The following is a 12,572-nucleotide window of genomic DNA, read 5'->3' on the forward strand; positions in this document are numbered from 1 at the left end:
CTCCAGACAGTACTAGTTCCTCCAGACAGTACAGTCCACAGAGAGTAACTAGAACAGTACTAGTTCCTCGAGACAGTACAGCCCACAGAGTAACAGAGTGGTGTGTTGTCCACCACCACTCTTGTCAAGACAGCGCAATAGCGTCTCTACTTCCTAAGGCGGCTGAAGAAATTCAGCATGAGGCCCCGGGTCCTTTCCAAATAATACAGCTGCACCATCGAGAGCGTCCTGACGGCCTGGTACGGGAATTACTACGTCCACGACCACAGGGTCCCTCCAGAGGATGGTGAAGACGGCCCTGTACATCACTGGGACCGTGCACCCACCCATCCAGGACATTTACTTGAAACGGTGCCAGAGGAAGGCCTGCAGCAGGAAGGCCTGCTGTTGGTCCAAGTCAAGAACTTAAGATGTGTGACTCTTTCTACTGTAGTCCTGTTGATGTGGATCGGGGCATGTTCCCTCCTCTGCTTCCTGAAGTCAACAATCTACTCCTTTGTTTTGCTGACGTTGAGGGAGAGATTGTTGACATGCCAGTTGATTTATCTCCTGCCTATAGGCTGACTCGTCGTTGTTGGTTATCAGGCCTACATCTGGGGTGTCGTCAGCAAACTTGATGATGGAAGTGGTCTTGTGCAAAGCCAAGTGGTGAACAGGAAGAACAGCAGAGAACTGAGGACACTATGTTAAGAGTCAGTGTAGAGGAGGTATTGTGCTGATCCTCACAGCCTGTGGTCTGCCCGTCAGGAAGTCCAGGATCCAGTTGCAGAGGGTAGTGTCCAGACCCAGGGCTCTGAGCTTGGTGTTGAGCTTGGAGGGAACAATAGTGTTGAATGCTGAACTGTAGTCAATGAACAGCGATTGGACATTAGCCATCAGAGTACTAGGAAGAGGAGGCCATGTAGCCCGTCCTTTCAGCAACAGGTAAGTCCGCTGTGCGGGGAACAGAGGAGTGAATGTATTATTCCTGATCTGGGAGGCTATTCTGATTCATGTTGTAGAAGTGTTTGTAGGTCGTTGGAAATTATTGCACCAACATTCTGACCAAACAAACTATTTAACAAAAAAATGACCATAAAAAAGTTAAGTCGAGCAGGAACCTGCAAGACCCTCGGCAGGGCCACCATTTTATCAATTCCAGCTGGCCTTTGGCGGCAATTCTAATTATTACATATCCATTCAAATCCTCCTGGTGCAGGATTATTTTCCTCCAGCGATGAAATGGGTCATATTAAGATCCGACATCTGTAGTTCCTTCACAGGCCTGACAGTTTTGTCTCACACCACCCCAAATCACCCACACCACACTCCCGAGCCGTCAGTCCAGTGTGGAGTATGGAGCTGGTCCCTCTGGCCCCCTCCCTATCTCTCCTCTCTCTCACCCTCCCTCCCTCCGTCTCTTCCCCACCCCCAGGCAGCGCTGCTGAACTCGTTCCCGGCCATCTTTGACGAACTGCTTCAGATGTTTACAGTTCAGGAAGTGGCAGAGTTCGTGCGGGGCACATTGGGCAGCATGCCTAGCACCGTACACATCGGACAGTCCATGGACGTCGTCAAACTGCAGTCCATCGCTCGCACCGTTGACAGCCACCTATTCTCCTTCCCAGGTATTTACCACTTAGATGACATTATATACGGAAGCTGTGAGTTATGATCACTTTGAAGCTTTACAGCAGTTTTTGTGTTTGTGGTTTCGGAGTTTACGATATTTCCAATAGCACTAACATTACAATATGCAAGTAGATATGAGATCCACATGGAGGTGAATGGATGAAATACTAAAGTTATCGTTAACTGTTGTATTGGTCAGTTGTAGGTAAACGCTCTAAAACTTTCTCTCTCTCTCTGCTTCCCTATCGCTCTCTCTCTCTCTCTCTCTGTCTCTCTCTGCTTCCCTATCTCTCTCTCTCTCTCTCTCTCTCTGCTTCCCTATCTTTCGCTCGCTCGCTCTCTCTCTCTCCTCTCTGCTTCCCTCTCTCCCTCTCTCTCTGCTTCCCTCTCTCTCTCTGCATCCCCCTCTCTCTCCTCTGCTTCTCTCTCTCTCTCTGCTCCCCCCTCTCTCTTTCTCTCCCTCTTTGTATCTCAGAGTCTCGTAGAATCCTGCTTCCCGTGGTCCTGCATCACATCCACCTACACCTGAGACAGCAGAAAGAGCTGCTCATCTGTTCTGGCATCCTCAGCAGTATCTTCTCCATCATCAAGACCAGCTCTCTGGTAAACCATTCTAGGCTCTATCTTCTCCATCATCAAAACCAGCTCTCTGGTAAACCATTCTAGGCTCTATCTTCTCCATCATCAAGACCAGCTCTCTGGTAAACCATTCTAGGCTCTATCTTCTCCATCATCAAGACCAGCTCTCTGGTAAACCATTCTAGGCTCTATCTTCTCCATCATCAAGACCAGCTCTCTGGTAAACCATTCTAGGCTCTATCTTCTCCATCATCAAGACCAGCTGGTAAACTCTAGTCTGTACCATACAAACAGAGCAGGTAGATTTACACAGCCTGCCATACTGATATATTCATGTATTTTCTATGTATTCATATCTCCCCATAGGACACCCCGGTGCAGGAGGACATAGAGATGATGGTCGAGTCTCTCCTGGATGTGCTACTCCAGACCCTGCTGGCCATCATGAGCAAGTCTCAGTCCCAGGAGGCGGTAAGAGGCCAGCGCTGCCCACAGTGCACGGCTGAGATCACTGTTAGTAACTAACAATCTGCTTCTACTATCTATGTCATCCTTTCCTTGTCATCTCCCATCCTTAGCTCAAGGGACAGGCAGTACTCCGTCTTGGCGGACGTTGGAGGAACCTAAGTCCCTGGTTTTCATCCTCATCCCTATCTCCATCTGTCACTCCACACCTCCAACACTCCTGTCCCTGCATGTTTCTCTCCCTCTCTCTCTCTCTCCATCTCTCTCCTCCTCACTCCACACCTCCAACACACCTGTCCCTGCATATTTCACTCCCTCTCTCTCTATCTCTCTCCTCCTCACTCCACACCTCCAACACACCTGTCCCTGCATATTTCACTCCCTCTCTCTCTATCTCTCTCCTCCTCACTCCACACCTCCAACACACCTGTCCCTGCATATTTCACTCCCTCTCTCTCTATCTCTCTCCTCCTCACTCCACACCTCCAACACACCTGTCCCTGCATATTTCACTCCCTCTCTCTCTATCTCTCTCCTCCTCACTCCACACCTCCAAAGCTCCTGTCCCTGCATGTTTCTCTCCCTCTCTCTCTATCTCTCTCCTCCTCACTCCACACCACCAAAGCTCCTGTCCCTGCATGTTTCTCTCCCTCTCTCTCTATCTCTCTCCTCCTCACTCCACACCTCCAAAGCTCCTGTCCCTGCATGTTTCTCTCCCTCTCTCTCTATCTCTCTCCTCCTCACTCCACACCTCCAAAGCTCCTGTCCCTGCATGTTTCTCTCCCTCTCGCTCTATCTCTCTCCTCCTCACTCCACACCTCCAAAGCTCCTGTCCCTGCATGTTTCTCTCCCTCTCTCTCTATCTCTCTCCTCCTCACTCCACACCTCCAAAGCTCCTGTCCCTGCATGTTTCTCTCCCTCTCTCTCTCTCTCTCCTCCTCACTCCACACCTCCAAAGCTCCTGTCCCTGCATGTTTCTCTCCCTCTCTCTCTCTCTCTCTCTCCTCCTCACTCCACACCTCCAAAGCTCCTGTCCCTGCATGTTTCTCTCCCTCTCCTCTCTCTCTCCTCCTCACTCCACACCTCCAAAGCTCCTGTCCCTGCATGTTTCTCTCCCTCTCTCCTTCATCCTGTTGTCTCCCCTGTCAGTTGTAGCTTTTCATATATTATCAATCAGAGTTTAATTATTTTTGGAAGAATATAGTCATATGTTTTCACAATAATATAATGTAGTCAAATTAAAGATATGCTTTCAGCAAGGCCCAAAATGTTTCATCTTAAATGTATTTGTTTGATATCAATTGCCAGTTTTGAAACATTTTATAAACTTAGCACTGTTAGGAACCCATTAACTACAGTTGAATGCATTAACTAATATAAACTAATTCAAACTAACTTACTGTACTGTCTGCTTTGAATCAAACCCCTATCCAATCATGTCTCTCATCTTCATTATCCTTACCCCCCCCCCCCCCCCCCCCCTTCTTCCCACCTATGTTTTAATTGGTCATCGGGTGGCTCACGGGGCACTGTGATTGGCTGACATGCGTGTGCCTGTGTTCTCATTGGCAGGGAGAGTATGTGTCCTGCCTCCTATCCCTGCTGCGTCAGATGTCTGAAATCCATTTCCAACATCTGCTGGACAACTTCCAGAGCAAAGAGGAGCTGAAGGTGACACACACACACACACACACACACACCAGGGTCGGAGCCACAATCAGTTGGATGGGAATTTGATTTCTATAGGCGAGCCTGTTTTTTTTCACGGGACTTCCTGTGTGTACGCGCTTGCGCGTGCAATACAATGATTGTCAAGTGGTCATAAAAATCGGAATTAAAATGATAAAAATCGAAAAGTTAAAACACCAACTAATGCAAGAGCACCAGCCTTTTCCACACGGACACACTGATACACTGTGATCCATTGGCAGCTAAAGAAATTAGTACATGAAAATCAGAGATCTCCTAGGCCAATGCAGCAGTATTCAAATCAAGTAGTACTATAACTGCCATCGTTAACTAATTAAAATACATAGGCCTAAAGCCGACAAATAAATACAGTAGAAAAATATCCTGATGAAAATTCAGGTTCTTTCAAATCGCATGAATCTCTCTAGTACGCCTGTCTGCCTCCCTTTCAATCTGCCTGGACTTGAGCTATTGCTAGTGAAGTGCAACATCATATCAGCTCAGCAGGTTGGCGTGCTCAGGCTTACCCGCTCACTCAACATTATCAGGACAGGCCTCCCGAGTGGCGCGGCTGTCTATGGCACTGCATCGCAGCGCTTTAGGTGTCACTACAGACCTAGGTTCGATCCCAGGCTGTGTCACAGCCGGCCGTGACCCGTGAGGCGGCGCACAATTAACCAAAAGGGTAGCAGATTTTGAACTCTGTTTTGAACGTTTCCACTACGAGACTGGGAACAGTAAACGACTGTAATACAATGCATTAACAGAAACGAAGGTCACCAAATGACAGGGATTAACAGTACATTTACTAGACCAGCTGGTTACGTATGTAATGGGGAATTGATAAAAAGAATATAAACAATGAATGTGGAAGAGTTGGTGGGAGACAGTGGAGTACATTCTGGAGAGCTGAGCTGATCGCCAGAATCCACTCATCGTACATCCTGTCATAAGCCTTAGGCAGACTGGTATCCAGGCCATGACAGGTTGCTTTTGTTATGCAAATGTTACAGCGCCAGCTTTCATAACACACACCAGACGTGAGAGTCATTGATAAACCTGACACACATATTACTGATATAATATGGCCCACATACAACTAATATAATATTGCAAATTACTATAGACAGATTATTATATTGTACTGCACAGATGTCTCTCTCTCTCTCTCTCTCTCTCTCTCTCTCTCTCTCCTCTCTCTCTCTCTCTATCTGCCGGTTCACACGCTCCTGTTCTCTCTCTCGCTCTCTTTCTCAGGAGTTCCTGTTGAAGATCTTTTGTGTGTTTCGTAACCTGATGAAGCTCAGTGTCTTTCCCCGGGACTGGAACGTGATGAGGCTGCTGACCAGCAAGTGTGTTGTCCTGAACACACACACACACACACACACACACACACACACACACACACACACACACACACACACACACACACACACACACACACACACACACACACATACACACACACCTCCATCCATCCCCCTTTTATACACACACCTCCATCCATCCCCCTTTTATAGACACACCTCCATCCATCCCCCTTTTATACACACACCTCCATCCATCCCCCTTTTATAGACACACCTCCATCCATCCCCCTTTTATAGACACACCTCCATCCATCCCCTTTTATAGACCACACCCTCCATCCCATCCACCCCTTTTATACACACACCTCCATCCATCCTCCTTTTTATGTTTTTTCTTGTAATGATTTAATTCAAGATGTATGTATTATGATGTATTGCTGGTCTGCATAAAGCATGTGGAACAGAAGCTCCTCCTCTCTATCATCAGACAGGATGGAATAAAACATGTTCTTTAATCCTGGATGCTGACTTTAGACTGGTACCCAGGCTATGACTTTAGACTGGTACCCAGGCTATGACTTTAGACTGGTACCCAGGCTATGACTTTAGACTGGTACCCAGGCTATGACTTTAGACTGGTACCCAGGCTATGACTTTAAACTGGTACCCAGGCTATGACTTTAGTATTGTTTTATTTCCCCCTCTAGCATCATAGTGACGACAGCCCAGTGTCTGTCCCCGGCTCTGAACAAAAACTTCACCGAAGCTGACTTTGATTTCAAGGTTTGTGATTTTGACAGAGTGACACACACACACACACACACACACACACACACACACACACACACACACACACACACACACACACACACACACACACACACACACACACACACACACACACACACACACACACACACACACACACACACGAGGAGCTAGAGTACTGACACACACACACAAACACTCACACACATAAAAACAAAGTATGCTCGTATGCACACACCATACAAGCAAGCATGCAAACATGCACACACACACACATGCACACACACATACACACCACACACACTCACACACACAGCTTGCCTCCAATCAGCTGTGTCTTTACTGCACCCTGCAGCTCAGTAGTAGCTCAGTACCCAGCAGGTGCTTTTAGAGGTTGGCTCTGTTTCGGTTCGATTATTAAAAATAATCACGCTTTACAATTATATTTGTAGACATTATGTGGGTTGAATGCTGTAACTACACAGAGTAAAACAATTAATAAAAGTCCCATGATGGTAGTGACTGTCCATTACTGCTCATCACTTATTAACCATCATTTATTCACATTACTTTAATCAAATATTTCAGCTGTGTTTATACAATATTTGTTTTAATTGATAACTTTATTATTTTATTCCCAAGTCATCATCTCATCTCTATAGAGCTGCTGCCTGCTGTCTGACAGAATCACTAAGTCATCTCATCTCTATAGAGCTGCTGCCTGCCGTCTGACAGAATCACTAAGTCATCTCATCTCTATAGAGCTGCTGCCTGCTGTCTGACAGAATCACTAAGTCATCTCATCTCTATAGAGCTGCTGCCTGCTGTCTGACAGAATCACTAAGTCATCTCATCTCTATAGAGCTGCTATCTGACAGAATCACACTAAGTCATCTCATCTCTATAGAGCTGCTGTCTGACAGAATCACTAAGTCAGCTCATCTCTATAGAGCTGCTGCCTGCTGTCTGACAGAATCACTAAGTCATCTCATCTCTATAGAGCTGCTGCCTGCTGTCTGACAGAATCACTAAGTCATCTCATCTCTATAGAGCTGCTGCCTGCTGTCTGACAGAATCACTAAGTCATCTCATCTCTATGGAGCTGCTGCCTGCTGTCTGACAGAATCACTAAGTCATCTCATCTCTATAGAGCTGCTGCCTGCTGTCTGACAGAATCACTAAGTCATCTCATCTCTATAGAGCTGCTGCCTGACAGAATCACTAAGTCATCTCATCTCTATAGAGCTGCTGTCTGACAGAATCACCAAGTCATCTCATCTCTATAGAGCTGCTGTCTGACAGAATCACTAAGTCATCTCATCTCTATAGAGCTGCTGTCTGACAGAATCACTAAGTCATCTCATCTCTATAGAGCTGCTGTCTGACAGAATCACTAAGTCATCTCATCTCTATAGAGCTGCTGTCTGACAGAATCACTAAGTCAGCTCATCTCTATAGAGCTGCTGCCTGCCGTCTGACAGAATCACTAAGTCATCTCATCTCTATAGAGCTGCTGCCTGCTGTCTGACAGAATCACTAAGTCATCTCATCTCTATAGAGCTGCTGTCTGACAGAATCACTAAGTCATCTCATCTCTATAGAGCTGCTGTCTGACAGAATCACTAAGTCATCTCATCTCTATAGAGCTGCTGCCTGCTGTCTGACAGAATCACTAAGTCATCTCATCTCTATAGAGCTGCTGCCTGCTGTCTGACAGAATCACTAAGTCATCTCATCTCTATAGAGCTGCTGCCTGCTGTCTGACAGAATCACTAAGTCATCTCATCTCTATAGAGCTGCTGCCTGCTGTCTGACAGAATCACTAAGTCATCTCATCTCTATAGAGCTGCTGCCTGCTGTCTGACAGAATCACTAAGTCATCTCATCTCTATAGAGCTGCTGCCTGCTGTCTGACAGAATCACTAAGTCATCTCATCTCTATAGAGCTGCTGCCTGCTGTCTGACAGAATCACTATAGTAGTTGTTTAAAAAATAAAAAATAACTGACATTTCGGTTAATCACCCAGCTCTCCTCTCCTCCTTACCCCCCTATTCTCTTCTCCCCTCCTCCCCTCCTCTTCTTGTTCCTCCCCTCCTCTCCTCTCACCCTCTCCTCCCCCCTCTTCTCTCCTCCCCCTCTCCTTTCCCCTCTCCTCCTTCTCTCCTCCCCTCCTCCCCTCCGCTCCTCTCCTCTCCCCCTCTCCTCTCACCCTCTTCTCTCCTCCCCCTCTCCTTTCCCCTCTTATCCTTCTCTCCTCCCCTCCTCTCCTCCCCTCCGCTCCTCCCCTCTGCTCCTCTCCTCTCCCCCTCTCCTCTCACCCTCTTCTCTCCTCCCCCTCTCCTTTCCCCTCTCATCCTTCTCTCCTCCCCTCCTCTCCTCCCCTCCGCTCCTCTCCTCTCCCCCTCTCCTCTCACCCTCTCCTCCCCCCCTCTTCTCTTCTCTCCTCTCCTCTCCTCTCCCTCTTTCCTCCCTTGTAAAGGGTAAATTACATGATTAATGAATAAAGGTTGTTCCAGATGAGAAGAAATCTACTCCCTAGTGTGGAAATAATAAAGAAGGAATGTCTTGCTTGACTCAGGACATCTACTAAACATGATTTCCATTTTTATTTAAAGGGATGTTAAGTGGATTGAACCAGCTGGTAAATAAATGATAGAATGTAGTAGTTTGTAGATTACAGATCTGAATTTGATTCGGTAATGGATGATAGAGTAGAAACGACGTACCTCATAAAAACATAAACATTGTAAGTGAAAAGATTAGGAAAATGTTGTGCCAAGAATGTGTGTGAATATAATCCTTTTTTTATATGACCTACAAATTGATGAACATTGTACATTTTTGGTTCTTATTGAACTTTTTTTTAATGCTACTGTATATGGTATTTGTGTGTCTCTGTCTAGGTTTGGAATTCATACTTCAGCCTGGCTGTTCTCTACATCAACCAGCCCAGCCTACAATTAGAGAGCACCACACCAGCCAAGAGGAAGAATGTGTTGGACAAGTAAGACTCCTCACAGAGTTGCTGCTCACTCACTAACATCATTTACTATTTTTGTTTGTACACAGCAGCTACAATGTTTGCTGAAAAGGAGCTACCTACAGTGTTTGTAAAGGAGGATTAACTTTAAATCACTGAGTCAAGATCTGGCTTGAAGGACCACTTTGTGGCTCTCAGGTAGCCCAGTGTTCAGGTAGCCCAGTGTTCAGGTTTCCCAGTGTTCAGGTAGCCCAGGGTTCAGGTTGCCCAGTGTTCAGGTTGCCCAGTGTTCAGGTTGCCCAGGGTTCAGGTTGCCCAGTGTTCAGGTTGCCCAGTGTTCAGGTTACCCAGTGTTCAGGTTGCCCAGGGTTCAGGTAGCCCAGGGTTCGGGTTGCCCAGGGTTCAGGTTGCCCAGGGTTCAGGTAGCCCAGGGTTCAGGTTGCCCAGGGTTCAGGTTTCCCAGGGTTCTCCCAGGTCAGCCCAGGGTTCAGGTTGCCCAGGGTTCAGGTTGCCCAGGGTTCAGGTTGCCCAGTGTTCAGGTAGCCCAGGGTTCAGGTAGCCCAGGGTTCAGGTTGCCCAGTGTTCAGGTTGCCCAGGGTTCAGGTTGCCCAGTGTTCAGGTTGCCCAGGGTTCAGGTTGCCCAGTGTTCAGGTTGCCCCGTGTTCAGGTTTCCCAGTGTTCAGGTTGCCCAGGGTTCAGGTAGCCCAAAGTTCTGGGTTTTAATCATGTAATATTGATTATTAGAGACAATGATCATCACATCAGTTGAACCCCTTCGTTCAGACAAACACCATTTAAATGAATCTGTCAACCATGATGAGCAAGACTCATTTTCTCTGAAAGACATTTAATTTGACAGTGATGTTGAGAGTGTGAGAGTGATAGCAGGTGTATCAGACAGGACTTAGTGACCTACTTTCAGAAGCCATCAAAAGGTCTTTCCTTAATACCCCAGGATGTGTTCTCTCTGTCTGTGCCGGTTCACACGTTCATGTTCTCCTTTCCTCTCTCTCTCTGTCTCTCTCTGTCTCTCTCTCACTCTCTCTCTCTCTCTATTTGTCTCTCTCTCTCTGTCTCTCTCTCTATTTGTCTCTCTCTCTCCCTATTTCTCTCTTTTTTTGTAGGGTTTGCTTAATTTTTCATAAGGAAATTACAAACTACAGAAGCCTTTTTTCAACCTCAAATACACTACAAGTTTAAAATGACCTGATCAAATTAGATCCTACATCTATATGGAGCTGTTTCCCATAGAGACACTCGAGTTACCTCCCAAATGGCACCCTATTGCCTTTATAGTGCACTACTTTTGACCAAGGCCCATTTGGTAGTAGTGCACTAAATAAGGAATAGGGTGCCATTTGGGACACGGACAGAACACCAGCTATTGGTCTTTCAACACCGTTGAGCTGTGCTGCGTGTAGAGTTTGGATCAACACTGGCCTTGCGTGCACCAGTCTGTAGGCTAGCCTGCCCGATGCCTGTCTGTGTTCAAAGCTTTCATAACACATTAGCTAGAAAGACGACGTGTGTGTGTGTGTGTGTGTGTGTGTGTGTGTGTGTGTGTGTGTGTGTGTGTGTGTGTGTGTGTGTGTGTGTGTGTGTGTATTTTAAATGTGTTAGCCATGGCAGGGGGTCTCTCTCTCTGCTGAGCCAATCCCAGGCAATAATCCCAACATGCTAAATCTTGGATTATCTTCTCCCATTTAGCCAGGCTTTAGTTTATTTCTGCACGCAGCACATCTCACTCTCTTTCTGTCTAATTGTCTTTCTGTCTTATCTTACTTCAATTTTCTTTCCTTCTGTCTTGTGTTATTCCTTTCTGTTTCTCACGTTGCCTTGTTCACTTCCTGTTTCTCACACACATTCTTTTAGAGGAGAGCTCTGTATGAGGCTTAAGTTTACTCCCCTCACGCTTGAAGCACACACTGTGTAGACTTCTGTAATTCTGTGTTCATCTCAGTACATCTCAGGACATCTCCTCATCTGTTAACTGTGGGAATATCAATATCCTATAGATAGAATATCCAATACATGTCCACGGTGCTATAGCCAGAGATCTCTGTCTGTAACTCTGCACCTGTTGTTTTGTTGCTAGGTATGGTGACATGAGGGTGATGATGGCCTACGAGCTCTTCAGCATGTGGCAGAACCTTGGTGAGTACCCGTAATCATTCAGAACCTTGGTGAGTATCCTTAATCATTCAGAACCTTGGTGAGTACCCTTAATCATTCAGAACCTTGGTGAGTACCCTTAATCATTCAGAACCTTGGTGAGTACCCACCATCATCCTGAAACTTATTGACATTTATCTTTTTGGGGTGGGGGGGGGTGGAGCAGGTACCCACCATCATTCATTCAGAACCTTGGTGAATACCCACCATCATTATGTATGTATGTCTCTATCTCTTTTATACACTACCAAAAGTATGTGGACACCTGCACGTCGAACATCTCATTCCAAAATCATGGGTATTAATATAGAGGTGGTCCCCTCTTTGCTGCTATAACAGCCTCCACTCTTCTGGGAAGGCTTTCCAGTAGATGTTGGAACATTGCTGCAGGGATATCAGGGCACAAGGCGAGACCCAGATGCAGACTCGGGAGGCAGATGGTTTGAGTCTTTGATATTTATTAATAATCCAAAAGGGGTAGGCAAGAGAATGGTTGTGGACAGGTAAAAAGGTAAAAAAGATCAGAGTCCAGGAGGTACAGAGTGGCAGGCAGGCTCGAGGTCAGGGCAGGCAGGCGGGTACAGAGTCCAGAAAACAGGCAAGGGTCAAAACCGGGAGGACTAGCAAAAAAGAGAATAGCGAAGGCAGGGGAAAAACACGCTGGTTGACTTGGAACGTACAAGACGAACTGGCACAGAGAGACAGAAAACACAGGGATAAATACACCGGGGAAAATGAGCGACACCTGGAGGGGGTGGAGACAAGCACAAGGACAGGTGAAACAGATCAGGGTGTGACAGGGGACTTGCTTCCATACAGCCACAAGAGCATGAGTGAGGTTGGGCACTGATGTTAGGCGATTAGCCCTGGCTTGCAGTCGGTGTTCCAATTCAACCCAAAGGTGTTCGATGGGGTCAAGTTCGTCCACACCGATCTCGACAAACCATTTCTGTATGGACCTCGCTTTGTGCTTTGGGGGCATTGTCATGCTAAAACA

At 46.7% G+C, this 12,572-nt stretch overlaps 1 protein-coding gene across 8 annotated transcripts in view; it reads left to right on the plus strand.

Moving 5' to 3' along the window:
• The window catches only part of dock3 (dedicator of cytokinesis 3), a 366,286-nt gene that overhangs the window by 315,572 nt on the left and 38,142 nt on the right, over positions 1-12,572 (plus strand). For 7 of the 8 annotated variants that reach the window (XM_045705090.2, XM_045705092.2, XM_045705096.2 and 4 more), the window contains 8 exons: positions 1,415-1,607; positions 2,087-2,214; positions 2,557-2,703; positions 4,228-4,326; positions 5,602-5,696; positions 6,362-6,437; positions 9,327-9,427; positions 11,499-11,557. In XM_045705090.2, coding sequence (XP_045561046.1) covers positions 1,415-1,607; positions 2,087-2,214; positions 2,557-2,703; positions 4,228-4,326; positions 5,602-5,696; positions 6,362-6,437; positions 9,327-9,427; positions 11,499-11,557 — 898 coding nt within the window. The remainder of the gene's footprint in view (positions 1-1,414; positions 1,608-2,086; positions 2,215-2,556; positions 2,704-4,227; positions 4,327-5,601; positions 5,697-6,361; positions 6,438-9,326; positions 9,428-11,498; positions 11,558-12,572) is intronic. The other variant, XM_082967702.1, reaches the window with a different exon arrangement.

This window comes from Salmo salar, chromosome 22, assembly GCF_965601325.2.
Source record: "Salmo salar chromosome 22, fSalSal1, whole genome shotgun sequence".
NCBI lineage: Eukaryota > Metazoa > Chordata > Actinopteri > Salmoniformes > Salmonidae > Salmo > Salmo salar.